At 33.4% G+C, this 19,622-nt stretch overlaps 3 protein-coding genes across 4 annotated transcripts in view; 1 reads left to right on the forward strand and 2 right to left on the reverse strand.

Moving 5' to 3' along the window:
• oxr1b (oxidation resistance 1b) overlaps nt 1-853 on the reverse strand; it is a 78,751-nt gene extending 77,898 nt beyond the window's left edge. For both annotated transcript variants that reach the window (XM_073821400.1, XM_073821399.1), the window contains exon 1: nt 768-853. The gene's annotated coding sequence lies outside the window, so the exon portion shown is untranslated. The remainder of the gene's footprint in view (nt 1-767) is intronic.
• Nucleotides 854-2,176: 1,323 nt separating this feature from the next.
• Nucleotides 2,177-7,876, forward strand: naxe (NAD(P)HX epimerase). Its single transcript, XM_073821419.1, has 7 exons — nt 2,177-2,346; nt 2,743-2,926; nt 5,242-5,350; nt 5,443-5,553; nt 5,677-5,787; nt 7,061-7,208; nt 7,319-7,876. The coding sequence occupies exons 2-7, from the start codon at nt 2,760-2,762 to the stop codon at nt 7,519-7,521; spliced, it is 849 nt and encodes a 282-aa protein (XP_073677520.1). The 5' UTR covers nt 2,177-2,346; nt 2,743-2,759; the 3' UTR covers nt 7,522-7,876.
• An 80-nt stretch (nt 7,877-7,956) lies between these two features.
• rab25a (RAB25, member RAS oncogene family a) lies at nt 7,957-19,080 on the reverse strand. Its single transcript, XM_073821420.1, has 5 exons — nt 18,932-19,080; nt 18,521-18,716; nt 15,729-15,922; nt 14,357-14,437; nt 7,957-8,831 (listed from the first exon to the last, which is right to left on the reverse strand). Exons 1-5 carry the CDS (start codon nt 18,966-18,968, stop codon nt 8,707-8,709), a joined length of 633 nt encoding a protein of 210 aa, XP_073677521.1. The 5' UTR covers nt 18,969-19,080; the 3' UTR covers nt 7,957-8,706.
• Nucleotides 19,081-19,622: the final 542 nt, after the last annotated feature.

Raw genomic sequence — 19,622 nt, forward strand, 5'->3', positions numbered from 1 at the left:
CTCTGAGTTTCCATTACACTGGGTTTGCATCAAAACTGCTGCTTAATGAAATAATATCATTCCGAGCCACTTTAACTCAAATAGCATTGTATCAGATGATACCATTTGATACCATTGTACTGAATGGTTACCATATTCATATAACATCATATTTACAGACAATCTAAGGTACTTCGATTAATACAAGGTTACCACCAGAATGGCTTTATTCATGTAAGATTCAATGTCATATTATATTTAAAACTGCATGACCAGACAAATTATGATCAGATCATGACAAATTATGTGACTTTTCCCCCTTTTCAGTAACACAATGATTTTTATCTGGAAACTTAATACTAAATCAGTGCAGATATCACATCCAGTCTTTCAAAAGACAGTCTAAACTAAACTAAATTATACACAAACGAACAATATATAAAGGATGTGAACTTCCTTTATGCGATCATTAAAATATAATAGCCCCCAAAATAAACACTCACATAATAAACAATACATTAAAATGAAACTATACTGAAGTTATAATATAAAACAACATATTTTCACAAATTTCGGGCATCCTCAAAAACCTCTTGTTATTCAAAACGCCTAGAAAAAATAGGTTATTTACTCCTTTGTGCTGCCCTTACAAAACTCAAGTTCAAGTTAAATGTCCTTTTATAGAAATCCGGTGTGTTTTCCTTCGTTGTTTTATTTACATCCACACTCAGCGGCTTATTTTTTATACTAAATAACATAACAATCGTTTGGAATTAATTGGCGCTTACCTTAAGCCAGGTAATGCGTCAGGATATCCAGTGAATATTTAATATCATGCAGTGTTTATAATCGCACCTGCCACAGACTATCATTCACACTATCCCAGCATTAGCGTTCCGAGCGCGGTATTAAACAACCGGAACATACCATCACAACCTGAGGTAAAGGGGTGCAGATCCAACCAATACGAGACCTGGCCTGAGCACAAGGATGTGAAGGCTAAATACACCGATATGTTCCAAAAATAGACTGACAGTATGGAAACATTACATATACATGATATTCAAGGATATAAACACAGAAAATTCAAGGAATAATTTCAACCACCCCCTATTTTCAAACATATGTGCATCCAAATGTCCTGCAAAGAGAAACGGTTTCATAAATAAATAAATAATAATAATTATTGAAATAAAAAATATGGAAATAAATATATAAAAATAAATAATATATAAAATAATATAAATATATAATGAACAAATAAATGCAAATATAATAACAATTATTAATGTTATTCTTATTTATGCTGTTGTTTTTGAAATCAAATGAAAAATAAATAAATAATATTTAAAATATAAAAATATATATTCAATAATATAAATGTATTATATATAAATAATTAAATAAATAAATGCAAATAAAATAATAATAATTATTATTATTTATGCTTATATAAATGTATTATATATAATTAATTAAATAAATACATGCAAATATAATTATAATAATTATTATTATTTATACTGTTTTTATTGAAATCAAACGGAAAATTAAATAAATCAATATAAAATATATATCATATAAATATAAAAATAATATATAAAATAATATAAATATTGAAATAAATAATGAAATAAATAAATGCAAATATAATAGTAATTGTAACAATTACTACTATTATTACTATTTATGCTGTTATTTAAATCAAATGAAAAATAAAATAAATATATAATGTATAAAATATAAATAAATAAATGCAAATATAATAATAATAATAATTATTATTTATGCTGTTTTTATTGAAATTAAAGGAAAAATAAAACAAATAAATGAATATATAATATAAAATATAATAATAATAATAATAATAATAATAATTATCATTTTATGCTGTTGTTATTGAAATCAAATGAGAAATAAAACAAATAAATAAACAAAATATAAAAATAATATATATATATTATAATATATAATATGTATGTATGTATGTATGTATGTGTGTGTGTGTGTGTGTGTGTATATATATATATATATATATATATATATATATATATATATATATATATATATATATATATATATATAAAATGCAATTATTTATTTATTCATTTCAATTTGAAGTGCGTAGAAGTCAGACTGTTATTATGAAAACCGACTCAAGTTCACTAACCCGGATATTGTTTAAATACAAGATTTCAGCAGCAGAGGGCTGCACGACTCTTATCCTCTGCATGTTTATATGTCGTAAAGTTGTAATTGGATTGTTTTTGCTCTGTTTTTATTCAGCTGGCGGGTGTCTTGAGCATTTCTTGTTGTTAACGATTGTTACAGAGCGTTTGACCTTAATATAGACACACTTGCTAACAGGTACTGAATGACTTTTTGTTAATCTGTCCTAAAATATTTTTAATGTGTAATATCATTCAAGTTTCCCAGGTTAGAATATATGCAAAAGTAATGCACATTGTACATGTATATTTATATTAGTATATTTATATTATATTATTATAATAGAGTTCCTCTTTACACATAAACAATATATTGCATAAGGTACTGTGTCTGTAAACAACCTCCTTACCTGAAAAAAGAAATGAGTGACCAAGTTTAAAATATTTGGGCAACGAATTATCAGTTTTCTCTGCTCAGAAATATTACTGTCTTTTCAAGAATGAAGCTAGTTGTTTTTTCTCTATGTAGGCAGAAATCAACAACATGCACCATATTTATGGACAACTAACATTCTTATTGTATTTCCGTGTTCAGGTGCTTTAGCCAGGTGAATGTTGGGAGTTCGAGCCCTGTTTGGAATCGGTCTTCTTGTGACATCACGAGGAGGCTCTGTCCTGACCCACACAGGAGCATGTGCGCATGTTGCCAGTAACATCTACAGTAAAGATCTCGCTCACAGACAGGCTTGCACTATGGCCAATACAATCAAATACTTGGGGTGAGTGTAAATGCACTTCACACTCTCTAACATTATTAGTATTGAGGGTTTGCACTTACCATATTGGCGATACTCAGATGTAAACAACAGCATGGATTGCACGGTTAATGTACTACTGAATACATTGTTCTGCACATTTATGCTGTCTAAACCATGAAAAAATGTGTGGATGCTGCTAAATCTTATAGAGAAGGACTTAGTAAGCAGGAAAGAGTGCAATAATTTGACAAACTAAAGTTAATAGGTGGCAAAGATACATATGGGCAGTGTTAATTAAGATATTAGTCTAATATTTCACCCACCTGACCCGAAATAAGAACAAACAAAATATGCGAGTTTCGTTCAATTCAATTTACGTTCAGTCAGTGACATCTCTGACATTTGAGTTTTGCTTAAAAGGTTATTGGACTAATGGTGGGGAAAATATTTTTAATTAGTTTTTGTATTTTCTTTGTTCATTTTAGTTCAATTTCAAGTAATTTTGTTGTGATTTTGTCATTTTCAAACAAAGGTTTTAAGCAACAAAAATGATTTTACTTAGTAATAGTAACCCTGCATTGAAGATTTATTATGTTTCATTGTTTGCCATTAAAATTTGATCAAAATCTTCTCAAAATCTTCTTTCAGGCCATCCAAGATGTAGATAAGTTTGTTTCTTTATCAGAACAGATTTGGAGATATTTCGCATTAAATCGCTTGCTCACCAATGGATCCTCTAGAGCAGAGGTTCTCAACTCTGGCCCTCGAGGTCCACTTTCCTGCAGAGTTTACCTCCAACCTTGATCAAACTCACCTGCCTGTAACTTTCTAGTAATGATGAAGAGCTTGATTAGCTTGTTCAGGTGTGTTTGATTGGGGTTGGAGCTAAACTCTGCAGGAAAATGGACCTCGAAGGCCAGAGTTGAGATGAGAACTCTTGCTCTAGAGTGAATGGGTGCCGTCTGAATGAGAGTCCAAACAGCTGATAAAACAGACTCCAGTCCATCATTTAACATCTTGCATGTTTGTAAGAAACGAAACCATCAAGCCATTTTAACTTTAAACCATAAAAATCCACAATAAAACCTCTCACATGCAAATCCATCTACATATCTGTTTAGAACTGTTTTGAACAGTGTTTGATCTGCATATTCCTGTCCTGATTCAGCTGAGGTGACTTTTCATTGAAGAAAGCAATATTATTGATAGAGCCAGAAACAAAAGATTGAAGTTTAAAACATCTTAAAGGAACACTCCACTTTTTTTGGAAATAGGTTCATTCTCCAACTCCCCCCGAGTTAATTAAGTTGAGTTTTACCGTTTTGAAGTCCATTCAGCCGTTCTCCTGTTCTGGCGGTATCACTTTTAGCATAGCTTAGCATAGATCATTGAATCCTATTAGACCAATAGCATCACGTTCAAAAATGACCAACGAGTTTCCATATTTGTCCTATTTAAAACTTGACTCTTCTGTAGTTATATCGTGTACTAAGACCAGCGGAAAATGTAAAGCTGCGATTTTCCAGGCCGATAAGATTTGGAACTACACTTCCATTCCGGCGTAATAGTCAAGGAAGTTTGCTGCCGTAACATGGACACAGCAGGCGGAGTGATATCACGCAGCACCTGAAATTAATTCCGAGCTAGGTTAGCATTAGCACATGTGCTGCGTGATATTACCTGCTTCAGCCATGTTACGGCAGCAAACTTCCTTGACTATTACACTGGAATGGCAGTGTAGTTCCTAATCTTATCGGCCTAGAAAATCGCAGCTTTACATTTTCCGTCGGTCTTAGTACACAATAAAACTACAGAAGAGTCAAGTTTTAAATAGGACAAATACGGAAACTCGTTGGTCATTTTTGAACCCGATGCTATTGGTCTAATAGGATTCAATGATCTATGCTAAGCTATGCTAAAAGTGATATCGCCAGAACAGGAGAACGGCTGAATGGACTTCAAAACGGTAAAACTCAACTTATTAACTCGGGGGGAATTGGAGAATTAACCTATTTCCAAAAAAAGTGGAGTGTTCCTTTAATGATGGATTTGTTGCTTAGAAACATGCAGCTTTCACTTCACAAGACATTAACTGATGGACTGGAGTGGTGTGAATTACTTGTGGATTATTGTGATGTTTTTATCAGCTGTTTGTACTCTCATTCTGACGGCACCCATTCACTGCAAAGGATCCATTGATGAGCAAGAAATGTAATAGTACATTTCTCCAAATCTTCTGATGAAACAAACTCATCTACATCGTGAATGGCCTGACGGCGAGTACATGTTCATATATGAACATTTAAACGTAATTATTTTTATGTAATCTTTTATAGGCAAGAAGAGGCTCAGCACATTGACGAAGAGCTGTTTAATGAATACAGCTTCAGTGTGGATCAGTTAATGGAGCTGGCTGGTCTGAGCTGTGCCACAGCTGTGTCAAAGGTACATCTTATACTCCACTTACATACAGAATCAAATACAGCTTGCTCTATGTGGTGCGTTATACACACTAAAATTAGTTTTGTGCTTCATAGGGTTATCCCTTACAATCACTGCTCAAGAGTCCACCTAGAGTACTGGTGATCTGTGGGCCAGGAAATAATGGAGGAGATGGGTTGGTTTGTGCTAGACATCTCAAACTGTTTGTGAGTTCATGTTATAGTTTAAAAAAATAAACCTCCTGCGCCTGTTTAAAATCTTTCCTTCATTAAACTGAATATTTTATGAAGGCGTATTGACTTTATTCATATTGCATGTGAATCTCCCAGGGATATGAACCTTCTGTGTTGTACCCGAAGCGCCCTAACAAACAGCTGTTCCAGAATCTTACCACCCAGTGTGAGAAGATGGATATATCCTTCCTGAAAGAAATGCCTGAGGTGCAGCACAAACCACAGCAGTCAATACCACATCTTTTACATTGTAGGGGGGCCAGATGTTTTTAGCCCTCGTATGGGTTTCTCGTTCTCATTAATATATGATAAAATAATGTGGTAAATGTACCAGATGCTCAAGATTTGCACACCAAGCTGATTTTTTAATGGTTGGATTGAATTTGATTTTGCACCTTATGTTTTTGTACACTAACAAACAAAAGTTTTTGGACAGTAAGGTTTTTAATGTTTTTAAAGAAGTCTTTTCTGCTCACCAAACCTGCATTTATTTGATCTAAAATACAGCTAAATATATTTAATATAAAATATATTGTAAAGTGTAATTTATTCCTATGATCAAAGCTAAATTTTCAGCATCATTACTATAGTCTTCAGTGTCACATGATTCTTCAGAAATCATTCTAATATGCTGATTTGCTGTTCAAGAAACATTTATTATTATTATCAATATTTAAAACACTTGAGTAAATTTTTTAAAGATTCTTTGATGAATAGAAAGATCCAAACATCAGAATTTTTCTCAATTATACATTATACCATTCAAAAGCTTGGAGTTAGTATAATTTTTTTTGTTGTTTATGGGAAAGAAATGATAGAAATGAATACTTTTACTTAGCAAGGATGCTTTAAATTAATCAAAAGTGATGAGAAAGACATTTATAATGTTACAAAAGATTTCTATTTCAGATAAATGCTGTTCTTCTGAACTTTCTATTCATCAGAGACCTGAAAAAAATATACTCAGCTGTTTTCAAAATAATAATAATACTAAATATTTTTTGAGCAGCAAATCAGAATATTAAAATGATTTGTGAAGGTATCATGTGACTGGATTAATGATGCTAAAAATTAAGTTTTGAAATCACAGGAATAAATTACATTTTAAAATGTATTCAAATAGAAAACAGTTATTTTAAATAGTGAAAATATTTCACATTTTTACTGTTTTTGCTGTACTTTGAATCAAATAAATCCAGGCTTGGTGAGCAGAAGACTTATTTAAAACACATAAAAATCTTAAAAAACTTTTGACTAGTAGTGTATATGTACATTATGTAAATTAATTATTTATTCTTTAAGACCATTCAAAAAGAATGCATTAAATTGATGAAAATTTACATTGTTACCAAAAATTCTCTTTCAAATAATTCTTTTAAACTTTCTATTCATCAGAAAATTCTAAAATTATTGTAACTATATCATAAATATAGTATATTTTGATGTGTAATAGTTGTGTATTTCCATATGCTGTCTTTAGGCAGATGTGGTTGATGAAGCATATAATTTGGTGGTGGATGCCATCTTTGGATTCAGTTTTAAGGGTGCAGTGCGAGAGCCATTCGATGACATCCTCTCCCAACTAAAGAAAATCACTGTGCCCATTGCTAGTGTTGACATACCTTCAGGTGAGCACACACACATATTGCAATGAGCAAGAAATAACCATTAATTTAGGGACAGTTCACACAAAAATGAAAATTATGTATTAATTACTCACCCTCATGTCGTTCATTAGGTTGGGATGTGGAGAACGGCTGTCCTGATGGGATTCGGCCTGACATGCTCATCTCCCTCACAGCCCCTAAGAAAGCAGCCAATCTTTTCAAAGGACGCTACCACTTCCTGGGAGGACGATTCGTTCCTCCTGCACTTGAGAAGAAGTACCAGCTGAATCTGCCTCAATACCCAGGCACTGAATGTGTGTATCAACTGAACTGAACATTAAGCCCTTCATGTAACTTTACTGTCACTAATCAGAAAAAAACTGGGTTATACCTTTGATATATAACTCTGAATACTTCCTCTGGTTTCTTGTAATGGGCAGATATTGAGTTGATTTAATCAGTCAATAATTGTAAAACTCCTTATTGCCAAGGATTGCTCTTGAATTTAATCTTTCAAAGGAATCACTCTAATTAGTTATACATGAATTTATAAAAACCTCAAATTAAAGTACATAAAAAATATTTAATTCAAGTTTTTGATGGTTATGGATTGAATGATTATGCCTGGATAATTACTGCATTATTGTTTTGTGTTGGCTATAATAAAATAAAGCTATAACTGTATGTTACTTAATGTTTTTATAGACAAAAAGGTCTGCACATACAGGCAGCTGTATAGAACAAAGAAATGAAGTCCCACATGTTGTCGTAGATTGCATACAATTTCTTATATTTATTAAAACAGAGCTTTTTTTGTGCCTAGATAAGACAAAAAATATAGCTGTTTCCATTAATATAATGAATTCTGCAAGCAGCAGTGGTGTGCAGAGCTTCTTACAGATTCTAGAATGGAGATAAAATGATTTGCTTGCACGCAAGAACTGAAGTCTCACCCTTTTGGAAAATAGATAATGTAAAATTGAATGCAAAACTATAAAATCCATAAACCACAGAATCCTTCCATGAGAAATGTATAACTGTAGAAAGACACTCTGCACTGTATTTTCAAAATATCATAGATCAGTCCTAGATATTATGTACTTTTCTTTAAAGATTGAGGAGTTTGTATTTTTATCTACAATTTATAGATCCATAGTCTGTACTGAAATAGAAATTTTGTTCATTTCACACCATATAAATAGCTTTATAATACAGCACAACCCGTCTGTGTTTCATCCAAAGTAGTTTACATTCATGTCTAGTTATAAGAACACCAAGAACACATTTTATATTACATTAGCAGTTCCAATTGTATACATCTTTTAAAAGTAAAAAAAACAAGCAACAAAACAATAATGTTGAAAACCACTGGTCCCCTCCTTGTTTTGCTTACTGGTATAGCATCCACTGAGGGTCAAGCATGAAGAAATTCCTCCAGGGAGGTATGACGTAATCCACGTCACTGGTAAATGTCTTTGTTTTGCTCTTGATACCTTTGTCTGGATGTTCACTCTTCTGTTCAGGAGCTTTTACAGCAGGACCGTCCCTCATTAAACTCACCGGAGGGGCCCAGAGTCTGACCCAGAGTCACCGCGCTGATCGAACCTCTGGTGACCTCTTTACTGGCAACTTTCTTGTGTATTTCTGATGGAGGAAACATGAACATTGTCTTTATGCATTTATGCAAGTCAGATTAAATCTAGAAGGATTTTAAATTAAAGGTATGTACTGGTGATGAAGTCATATATGCTCACCAAGGCTTTATTTATTTGATCAAAAATACAATAAAAACAGAACGACAGTATTAATATCTAAAAGAACTAGAATGATTTCTGAAGGATCATGTGACACTGAACTTTTTTTTAACAGTTTTGAACTTTATATAGATAGATTCGATGATTAGCATGTTGCTAGCACGATTCTAACATTTTTCTAGTATGTTTCTAGCATGATTATCAAGTTGCTAGCACGTTTCTAACATGTTTCTAGCATGATTAGCAAGTTGCTAGCATGTTCTAGCATGATTAACATGTTATTTGCATTATTAGCATTTCATTAGTGAGTTGCTAGCATGTTCTAGCATGACTAACAAGTTATTATCATGTTTCTAGCATTATTAACAAGTTACTAGTATGTCATTAGCATGATTCTAACATGAATAACAAGTTGGTAGCACGTTTCTAACATGTTTCTAGCATGATTGGCAAGTTGCTAGCATGTTTAGCATGATTAACAAGTTGCTAACATGTTTCTAGCATGGTTAGCATGTTGCTAGCATGTCCTAGCATGATTATCAAGTTGCTAGCACGTTTCTAACATGTTTCTAGCATGATTGGCAAGTTGATAGCATGTTTAGCATGATTAACAAGTTGCTAGCATGTCCTAGCATGATTATCAAGTTGCTAGCACGTTTCTAACATGTTTCTAGCATGATTAGCAAGTTGCTAGCATGTTCTAGCATGATTAACATGTTATTTGCATTATTAGCATTTCATTAGTGAGTTGCTAACATGTTCTAGCATGACTAACAAGTTATTATCATGTTTCTAGCATTATTAACAAGTTACTAGCATGTCATTAGCATGATTCTAACATGAATAACAAGTTGCTATCACGTTTCTAACATGTTTCTAGCATGATTAACAAGTTGCTAGCATGTTTCTAGCATGATTAACATGTTATTTGCATTATTAGCATTTCATTAGTGAGTTGCTAACATGTTCTAGCATGACTAACAAGTTATCATGTTTCTAGCATTATTAACAAGTTACTAGCATGTCATTAGCATGATTCTAACATGAATAACAAGTTGCTAGCACGTTTCTAACATGTTTCTAGCATGATTAAGTTGCTAGCACGTTTCTAGCATGATTAACATGTTATTTGCATTATTAGCATTTCATTAGTGAGTTGCTAGCATGTTCTGGCATGACTAACAAGTTATTATCATGTTTCTAGCATTATTAACAAGTTACTAGCATGTCATTAGCATGATTCTAACATGTTTCTAGCATGATTGGCAAGTTGCTAGCATGTTTAGCACGATTAACAAGTTGGTAGCACATTTCTAACATGTTTCTAGCATGATTAGCAAGTTGCTAGCATGTCCTAGCATGATTATCAAGTTGCTAGCACGATTCTAACATGTTTCTAGCATGATTAACAAGTTGCTAGCACATTTCTAACATGTTTCAAGCATGATTAGCAAGTTGCTAGCATGTTCTAGCATGATTAACATGTTATTTGCATTATTAGCATTTCATTAGTGAGTTGCTAGCATGTTCTAGCATGACTAACAAGTTATTATCATGTTTCTAGCATTATTAACAAGTTACTAGCATGTCATTAGCATGATTCTAACATGAATAACAAGTTGCTAGCACATTCATTTCTAACATGTTTCTAGCATGATTGGCAAGTTGCTAGCATGTTTAGCTTGACTAACAAGTTGCTAGCACATTTCGAACATGTTTCTAGCATGATTGGCAAGTTGCTAGCATGTTTAGCATGATTAATAAGTTGCTAGCACGTTTCTAACATGATTCTAGTATGATTAACAAGTTGCTAGCATGTCCTAACATGATTGTCATGTTGCTAGCGCGATTCTAACATGTTTCTAGCATGATTAACAAGTTGCTAGCATGTTTAGCATGATTAACAAGTTGCTAGCACGTTTCGAACATGTTTCTAGCATGATTAACAAGTTGCTAGCATGTTTAGCATGATTAACAAGTTGGTATCATGTTTCTAACATGTTTCTAGCATGATTAAAAGTTGCTAGCACATTTCTAACATGTTTCTAGCATGATTGGCAAGTTGCTAGCATGTCCTAGCATGATTGTCAAGTTGCTAGCACATTTCTAACATGTTAGCATGATTGGCAAGTTGCTAGCATGTTTAGCATGATTAACAAGTTGCCAGCACGTTTCTAACATGTTTCTAGCATGATTAGCAAGTTGCTAGCATGTCCTAGCATGATTGTCAAGTTGCTAGCACATTTCTAACAAGTTAGCATGATTGGCAAGTTGCTAGCATGTTTAGCATGATTAACAAGTTGCTAGCACGTTTCTAACATGTTTCTAGCATGATTAGCAAGTTGCTAGCATGTTTAGCATGATTAACAAGTTGCTAGCACATTTCTAACATGTTTCTAGCATGATTAGCAAGTTGCTAGCATGTTTAGCATGATTAGCAAGTTGCTAGCACATTTCTAACATGTTTCTAGCATGATTAACAAGTTGCTAGCACGTTTCTAACATGTTTCAAGCATGATTAGCAAGTTGCTAGCATGTTCTAGCATGATTAACATGTTATTTGCATTATTAGCATTTCATTAGTGAGTTGCTAACATGTTCTAGCATGACTAACAAGTTATTATCATGTTTCTAGCATTATTAACAAGTTACTAGCATGTCATTAGCATGATTCTAACATGAATAACAAGTTGCTAGCACATTTCTAACATGTTTCTAGCATGATTGGCAAGTTGCTAGCATGTTTAGCATTATTAACAAGTTGCTAGCACGTTTCTTACATGATTCTAGTATGATTAGCAAGTTGCTAGCATGTCCTAGCATGATTGTCATGTTGCTAGCGCGATTCTAACATGTTTCTAGCATGATTAACAAGTTGCTAGCATGTTTAGCATGATTAACAAGTTGCTAGCACGTTTCGAACATGTTTCTAGCATGATTAACAAGTTGCTAGCATGTTTAGCATGATTAACAAGTTGGTATCATGTTTCTAACATGTTTCTAGCTTGATTGGCAAGTTGCTAGCATGTCCTAGCATGATTGTCAAGTTGCTAGCAGTGTTGTTTTTGACAACCATCTTAGATTTAGTCTTAGTCTTAGTCTTTTGGACTAAAATGCTTCTTAGTTTTAGTCAAATTTTAGTCACTTCTATATGTGATAGTTTTAGTCCAATTTTAGTCGACGAAAAGTCAAAAAGGTTTTAGTCTAGTTTTAGTCAAAAAAAAGTGAAAAAAGTAGTCTTTTAACAAATTAATGTAGGTCAGTAAGTATTTTGCTGTTGGGTAGTGTCACTTATAAGTTCTGAAAATAGCAGATCTATAGTTTAACACAATGTGAGCTTCCGGATCGACTATTTTCACCAATAATTACAATAATGAAGGAATGTTTTAGAACATAAAAGACAAACAAGGATGGAATGCTAAAACGGCTTGCCATACTAGTATAGCAAAGAGTATTTAATGCTAAAACGGCTTGCCATAGCGTCAGATACTTTTTAAGTTTTAATTGGCATGCACAATAAGCGGAAATGTCATGCATTTTAAACGTCTGACGGACCACCCACTAACATTTTCGTCTATTCTCGTCTCGTCAACGAAAACTCACACACGTCTCGTCATGTTTTAGTCATCAACGAGCCATTTTTATCTCGTCATCGTCTCGTTATCGTCATGAAAAAAAGTGGCGTCAACGAAATGATTTCGTCATCGTCATCGTTGACGAAAACAACACTGGTTGCTAGCACATTTCTGACATGTTAGCATGATTGGCAAGTTGCTAGCATGTTTAGCATGATTAACAAGTTGCTAGGACGTTTCTAACATGTTTCTAGCATGATTATCAAGTTGCTAGCACATTTCTAACATGTTAGCATGATTGGCAAGTTGCTAGCATGTTTAGCATGATTAACAAGTTGCCAGCACGTTTCTAACATGTTTCTAGCATGATTAGCAAGTTGCTAGCATGTCCTAGCATGATTGTCAAGTTGCTAGCACATTTCTAACATGTTAGCATGATTGGCAAGTTGCTAGCATGTTTAGCATGATTAACAAGTTGCTAGCACGTTTCTAACATGTTTCTAGCATGATTAGCAAGTTGCTAGCATGTTTACCATGATTAACAAGTTGCTAGCACGTTTCTAACATGTTTCTAGCATGATTAGCAAGTTGCTAGCATGTTTACCATGATTAACAAGTTGCTAGCACGTTTCTAACATGTTTCTAGCATGATTAGCAAGTTGCTAGCATGTTTAGCATGATTAGCAAGTTGGTAACACATTTCTAACATGTTTCTAGCATGATTAACAAGTTGCTAGCACATTTCTAACATGTTTCTAGCATGAGTAGCAAGTTGCTAGCACGTTTCTAACATGTTTCTAGCATGATTAGCAAGTTGCTAGCATGTTCTAGCATGATTATCAAGTTGTTAGCACGATTCTAACATGTTTCTAGCATGATTAGCAAGTTGCTAGCACGTTTCTAACATGTTTCTAGCATGATTAGCAAGTTGCTAGCATGTTTAACATGATTATCAAGTTGCTAGCACATTTCTAACATGTTTCTAGCATGATTAGCAAGTTGCTAGCATGTTTCTAACATGTTTCTAGCATGATTAGCAAATTGCTAGCATGTTTAACATGATTAACAAGTTGCTAGCACGTTTCTAACATGTTTCTAGCATGATTAGCAAGTTGCTAGCATGTTTAGCATGATTAGCAAGTTGGTAGGACATTTCTAACATGTTTCTAGCATGAGTAGCAAGTTGCTAGCACGTTTCTAACATGTTTCTAGCATGATTAGCAAGTTGCTAGCATGTTCTAGCATGATTATCAAGTTGCTAGCACGATTCTAACATGTTTCTAGCATGATTAGCAAGTTGCTAGCATGTTAAACATGATTATCAAGTTGCTAGCACATTTCTAACATGTTTCTAGCATGATTAGCAGGTTGCTAGCATGTTCTAGCATAATTATCAAGTTGCTAGCATGTTTAGCATGATTAACACGTTGCTAGCACATTTTTAACATGTTTCTAGCATGATTAGCAAGTATCTACAATTTTATAAAAACTATAAATCGGATCAGTTTGAAAAGATATAGCACACTAAGCCAGATCAGTTAGGTGATTCTAGCTTGAAAGCTCCAGGAGGAGTAGCGTTCAGAAATTTAGTCTAAGAATAATAATAATAATAATAAGCTTAAGTAGATCAGTAGGCTGGCTTTCAAAATATATTCAAATAGAAAACAGTTATTTAAAATTGTAACAATTCCTTAATATTACTGTTTTTACTGTATTTTAAACAGATAGATGCAGCCTTGGAGAACATACTGTAAAAGACTTCTTTAAACCCTTGGTGGCCACTGCAAGTCCTGTATTTTTGCTAGGCTTTTATGTTAATCAATGTAAAAAGCAAACTCACCTTTTAGAACATCAAGAAATGCAAGTTCAACGTTAGTTGACTCTAACGCAGACGTCTCCATAAAAAGCAAGCCTTTGGCCTCTGTTTCATCAAATAAACAAACAATACTTTTAAAAACAAATGGGTAATTATTAAACATAACATAATATATTACAATAGTATGTCTTAAAGGATAACTGTTGCCAAAATGCAACCTGGGCTGTTTTTTTTTACTGTAAACGAGACAAACTTATATCTAAAAGCATAATTACGACAAACGAGCCGTTTCTGAGATTGACCGTGATTTAGTTTTGTGGTCAGTGGCCGGTGAATGGGAGTACTAGGGGCATACATTTGAGCGCATCCAAATCGATATTTTTACAACACTAAGAAGGCTCGACACACCATGACACTTTGCTCGAAGTATCGCCTGGGTCTCTACACATGAACTCGAGCATTGAGAACATTGTTTGTGTACACAAGAGTTTACTAAAAAGAAATTTTTTGAACAACTCACTTTCACTGTTTGAGTTTCCGCTCGCGGCCGTTTTGCCAGTCAAGAAGTGTCGATCTCCGAGTGCGAGGATGGATAGCTCCTAAAGCATATTTCCATATAAATGCAAGGCTAATTCGTTGTTTTGTCGCAAGTGAAAAACAATATTAAACTTCTAGTTGTAAAAAGAGCCTCATATAAGCCTAATATTTCATCCTATGGAGTCCATTCATTCGCATTCGGAGATCGACACCTCTTGACTGGCAAGACGGCTGCGAGCGGAAACCCAAACAGTGTAAGTGAGTTGTTCAAAAACTTTCTTTTTAGTAAACTCTGTGTACACAAACAATGTTCTCAATGCTGGAGTTCATGTGTAGAGATCCAGGCGATACTTCGAGCAAAGCGTCATGGTGTGTCGAGCCTTCTTAGTGTTGTAAAAATATCGATTTTGATGCGCTCAAATGTATGCCCCTAGTATTCCCATTCACCGGCCATTGACCACAAAACGAAATCACGGTCAGTCTCAAAAACGGCTCGTTTGACGTAATTATGCTTTTAGATATAAGTTTGTCTCGTTTACAGTAAAAAAAAAAAAAACAGCCCAGGTTGCATTTTGGCAATAGTTATCTTTTAAAGGCAAAGCTTATTCAAAAATGAAAATTCCTGCACTCATGTTGTTCTAAACCTTTCTTTTTTTCTGCAGAAGACAAAAAAGACATTTTGAAGAATCTAAACAATATTAGATCCCACTGACTTTCATTGTATATACAAAAAAAATTATATTGTTTTTTGTGTTCTGCAAAAGAAAAAACGTCACAAAGGTTTGGAACAACATGAGGGTGAGCTTTCTATTTAAGGGTTAAAATGTCTAAAACAAAGCGTTATGAAATGCATGGACACCTGCAAAGTCCTTGGCCTCTTCCATTGGCACAGTGCGTAGATTTCCCAGGTCACTTTTATTTCCCACGAGCATGACTACTATATGAGGGTCAGCGTGGTCATACAGTTCCTTCAGCCATCGTTCGACATTCTCGTACGTCAGGTGTTTGGTGATGTCATAAACCAGCAGCGCACCGACGGCTCCCCTGTAATACCTACAACACACAAAAACTATTCATTATTACATATGCAGAAACAGGAAGTGGATATTGGTATACAGATTGTGCTAATTTATTTAAAATAAATTACATTTAAAAACAGCAAAAACTGCTTATTGTTTTAAATATATATTTAGATATAGACTATATATATTTAAGAAGTTTCTTTTAAGCTTATTAAGGCAGTGTTCCTTTGATCATAAATACAGGACAAAACGTAATATTGTGAAATATTATTGCAATGTAAAACAATGGTATTCTATATTAATATATAATAAAATTGTATTTATATCTGTAATTAGTTGACTTTTCAGCTTCATTACTAGTATTCGGTGTCACATGATCTTTCAAAAATCATTCTAATATGCTGATTTATTATCAGTGCTGGACACAGTTGTGCTGCTTAATATATTTTTGGAACCTTTTTTTCAGAATTCTTTGATCAATAAAAGGTTCAAAAGAGCAGCATTTGTTTAAAATAGAAAGGTTTTCTAACAATATACACTACTGTTCAAAAGTTTGGGGTCAGTACATTTTTATTCTTTCTTTTTTTTTTTAAAGAAATTAATACTTTTATGAACCAAGGATGTGTTAAATTAATAAAAAGTGATAGCATTGATTTAAAAAAAGATTTATGTTTTAAATAAATACTGTTCTTTTTAACTGGTTATTCATCAAAGAATCCTGAAAAAAGAATCACAGGTTCAAAAAAAATAATTTGGCAGCTCAGTGTTTCCAACATTGAAAATTCTAATAATAAATCAAATATGTGACCCTGGACCACAAAACCAGTCATAAGGTTAAATTTTACAAAACTGATATGTATATATAATATGAAAGCTCAGTAAATAAGCTTTCTATTGATGTATGGTTTGTTAGGATAGGACAATATTTGGCTGAGATACATCTATTTGAAAATCTGGAATCTGAGGGTGCAAAAAAATCTAAATCCTGAGAAAATCACCTTTAAAGTTGTCCAAATTAGGTTCTTAACAATGCATATTACTAATCAAAAATTACATTTTGATACATTTACAGTAGGAATTTAAAAAAAAATCTTCATGGAACATGATCTTTACTTAATTTCCTAATGATTTTTGGCATAAAAGAAAAATCAATAATTTTGACCCATGCAATGTATTTTTGGCTATTGCTACAAACATACCCCAGTGACTTAAGACTGGTTTTGTGGTCCAGGGTCACATATTAGAATGATTTCTGAAGGATCGTGTGACACTTAACAGCTGATGAAAATTCAGCTTTGCGTCACAGGAATAAATTATATTTTAAAGTATATTAAAATAAAAAAAACATAATTTTACATTGTAATAACATTTTGCAATATAACATTTTTTTCTGTATTTCTGATCAAATAAATGCAGCCTTGATGAGCATAGGAGACTTCTTTAAAAAGTCTTACTTATCCCAAACTTTTGAGTAGTAGTATATAAATACACACACTAGCAGTCAAAAGTTTTTGAACAGTAAGAGTTTTAATGTTTTTTAAAGAAGTCTCTTCTGCTTACCTGCATTTATTTGATCCAAAATACAGCAAAAACACTGACTGAGTTGACTTTTTAGCATCATTACTCCAGTCACATGATCCTTAAGAAATCATTCGAATATTCTGTTTTGCTGCTCAAAAACATTTATTATTATGTTACATTATTATGTATTAAGTTCAGAAGGTAACATTATATATGTTTTTATCATCACTTTTGGTCAATGTAAAGCATCCTTGCTAAATTAAAGTATTAATTTCTATCATTTCTTCCCCCCAAAATAAGAAAAATTATACTGACTCCAAGCTTTTGAATGGTATAGTGTTGCAAAAGCTTTTTATTTCAGATAAATGCTGATCTTTGGATCTTTCTATTCATCAAAAAATCCTGAAAAAATGTACTCGCCTGTTTTAAATATTAATAATAATAAAAAATGTTTCTTGCACAGCAAATCAGCATATTAGAATGATTTCTGAAGGACCATGTGACACTAAAACTGGAGTAATGATGCTGACATTTAAGCTTTAATCACAGGAATCTGTTCAAATAAAAAAAGTATTTTAAATAGTAAAAATATTTCAAAATGTTACTGTTTTTGCTGTACTTTGGATCAAATAAATGAAGTTCTGATGAGCATAATTGACAAAAATCTTACTGAACCCAAATTTCTCACAAACAACTCAGCAGCATCTTTTAACAGGGAATTCATTCCAGGTCGCTGTTTGTTCTCATAATTATATTTAAAATATAATTATCCCGTGTGTGTAGTGGTGGTTCTCAAACAGTACTTTGGATATCTAATATGCACTTTAAATGTATGAGTGCCACTACAGCGACATACAGCGACTACAGTAAAAGAGTAAAAGTAATCGAAATACTTGTTAGGACAACCGTAGGTGTCAGTCAGATGTCAGTTACACTTTTATCTGTTTCCCGTGTTGAAAAGGAGTGGTTCTGGGTGTGATGCTAAATCGATCACTACAAATTCCACAGCCGGCATTGTCTTAAATACAGATTCATGTGAATGCACCTAGATCAGCCATATCCATAGGCTTAAAGGATGTAGTTTGAAATGAATAAATGAGCAACTCACGCTGAGGTAATGGCCCTGTAGCGCTCTAAACCTGCAGTGTCCCAGATCTGGGCCTTGATGGTAATACTATCCACTTGAACGGAGCGAGTGCTGAATTCAACTCCAATGGTTGTACGGCTGTCATGATTGAACTCGTTTTTAGTAAATCTTGACAGTAGGTTGCTCTTTCCAACTCCTGATTCCCCAATTAAAACCACTGAAAAACAACAAAAACATTTTAGCTCACTTTAATTGATTGACTTTTTAACTCACAAAACTAATAAAACACATGCCACTAATAGAAACGATGCTGATAAGACAAAATAACCATTTTATTCAATTTCTTATATGCTTAAGGTTATCATTAGCATTCAGACTCAATGATCATTGTACAAACTAAATCTGACGTCAAGTCAACTTACTCGAACTTACCTTTGAAGACAAAGTTGTAGGCTAAATCTGTCCCCATGTTCACCCTAGCAGTAATGTGTCAGTCTGCATTTAGTGCTTACGTGTTACTCGAACTCAAAATCCACTGGGAGGAGAAAAGCAGATGCTCAGGTTTCTGAAAAGCTTTAGCGATCCATTCTTGTGTTGAAGAGGCAGATTCCACACAGCCAGACTCTTCTTTGAGACAGTTGGGGTGGGAAAGCAGGTGAAACAGGTAGAACCACTAACACACAATGAGAGTGACTTTACACTCTCGCAGTCAATCACAGTTCTTTCTTAATCCAACAGTACATGTATCCAATTTGTTTGTATGTAAACCAGACGTACAGCTGAGTCATAAGTCTTGTATCAACATGTACAGTTGAAGTCAAAAGTTTACATACACCTTGCAGAATCTGAAAAATGTTAATTATTTTAGCAAAATAAGAGGGATCAGAGAAAATGCACATTATTTTTTATTTAGTACGGACCCGAATAAGATATTTCACATACAGGGCATTTACATATAGTCCACAAGATAAAATAATAGTTGAATTTAAAAAAATGACCCTGTTCAAAAGTTCAAATACACTTGATTCTTAATACTGTGTTGTTACATGAATGATCCACAGCTGTGTTTTTTTTTTTTTTTTTTTTTTTGTGATAGTTGTTCATGAGTCCCTTGTTTGTCCTG

The sequence above is a fragment of the Garra rufa genome, chromosome 17, assembly GCF_049309525.1.
Source record: "Garra rufa chromosome 17, GarRuf1.0, whole genome shotgun sequence".
NCBI lineage: Eukaryota > Metazoa > Chordata > Actinopteri > Cypriniformes > Cyprinidae > Garra > Garra rufa.

What these genes read in the sequence shown, in the direction of transcription:
- naxe (XM_073821419.1), top strand. Translation starts at nt 2,760, where the DNA reads ATGTTGGGAGTTCGAGCCCTGTTTGGAATCGGTCTTCTTGTGACATCA. An exon ending in AATACAATCAAATACTTGGG is followed by an intron (nt 2,927 to 5,241) that starts GTGAGTGTAAAT and finishes AATCTTTTATAG; the next exon opens with GCAAGAAGAGGCTCAGCACA. An exon ending in TCCTGAAAGAAATGCCTGAG is followed by an intron (nt 5,788 to 7,060) that starts GTGCAGCACAAA and finishes TGCTGTCTTTAG; the next exon opens with GCAGATGTGGTTGATGAAGC.
- rab25a (XM_073821420.1), bottom strand. Translation starts at nt 18,968, where the DNA reads ATGGGGACAGATTTAGCCTACAACTTTGTCTTCAAAG. An exon ending in TACAGGGCCATTACCTCAGC is followed by an intron (nt 15,923 to 18,520) that starts GTGAGTTGCTCA and finishes TGTGTGTTGTAG; the next exon opens with GTATTACAGGGGAGCCGTCG. An exon ending in AGAGGCCAAGGACTTTGCAG is followed by an intron (nt 14,438 to 15,728) that starts GTGTCCATGCAT and finishes TTGATGAAACAG; the next exon opens with AGGCCAAAGGCTTGCTTTTT.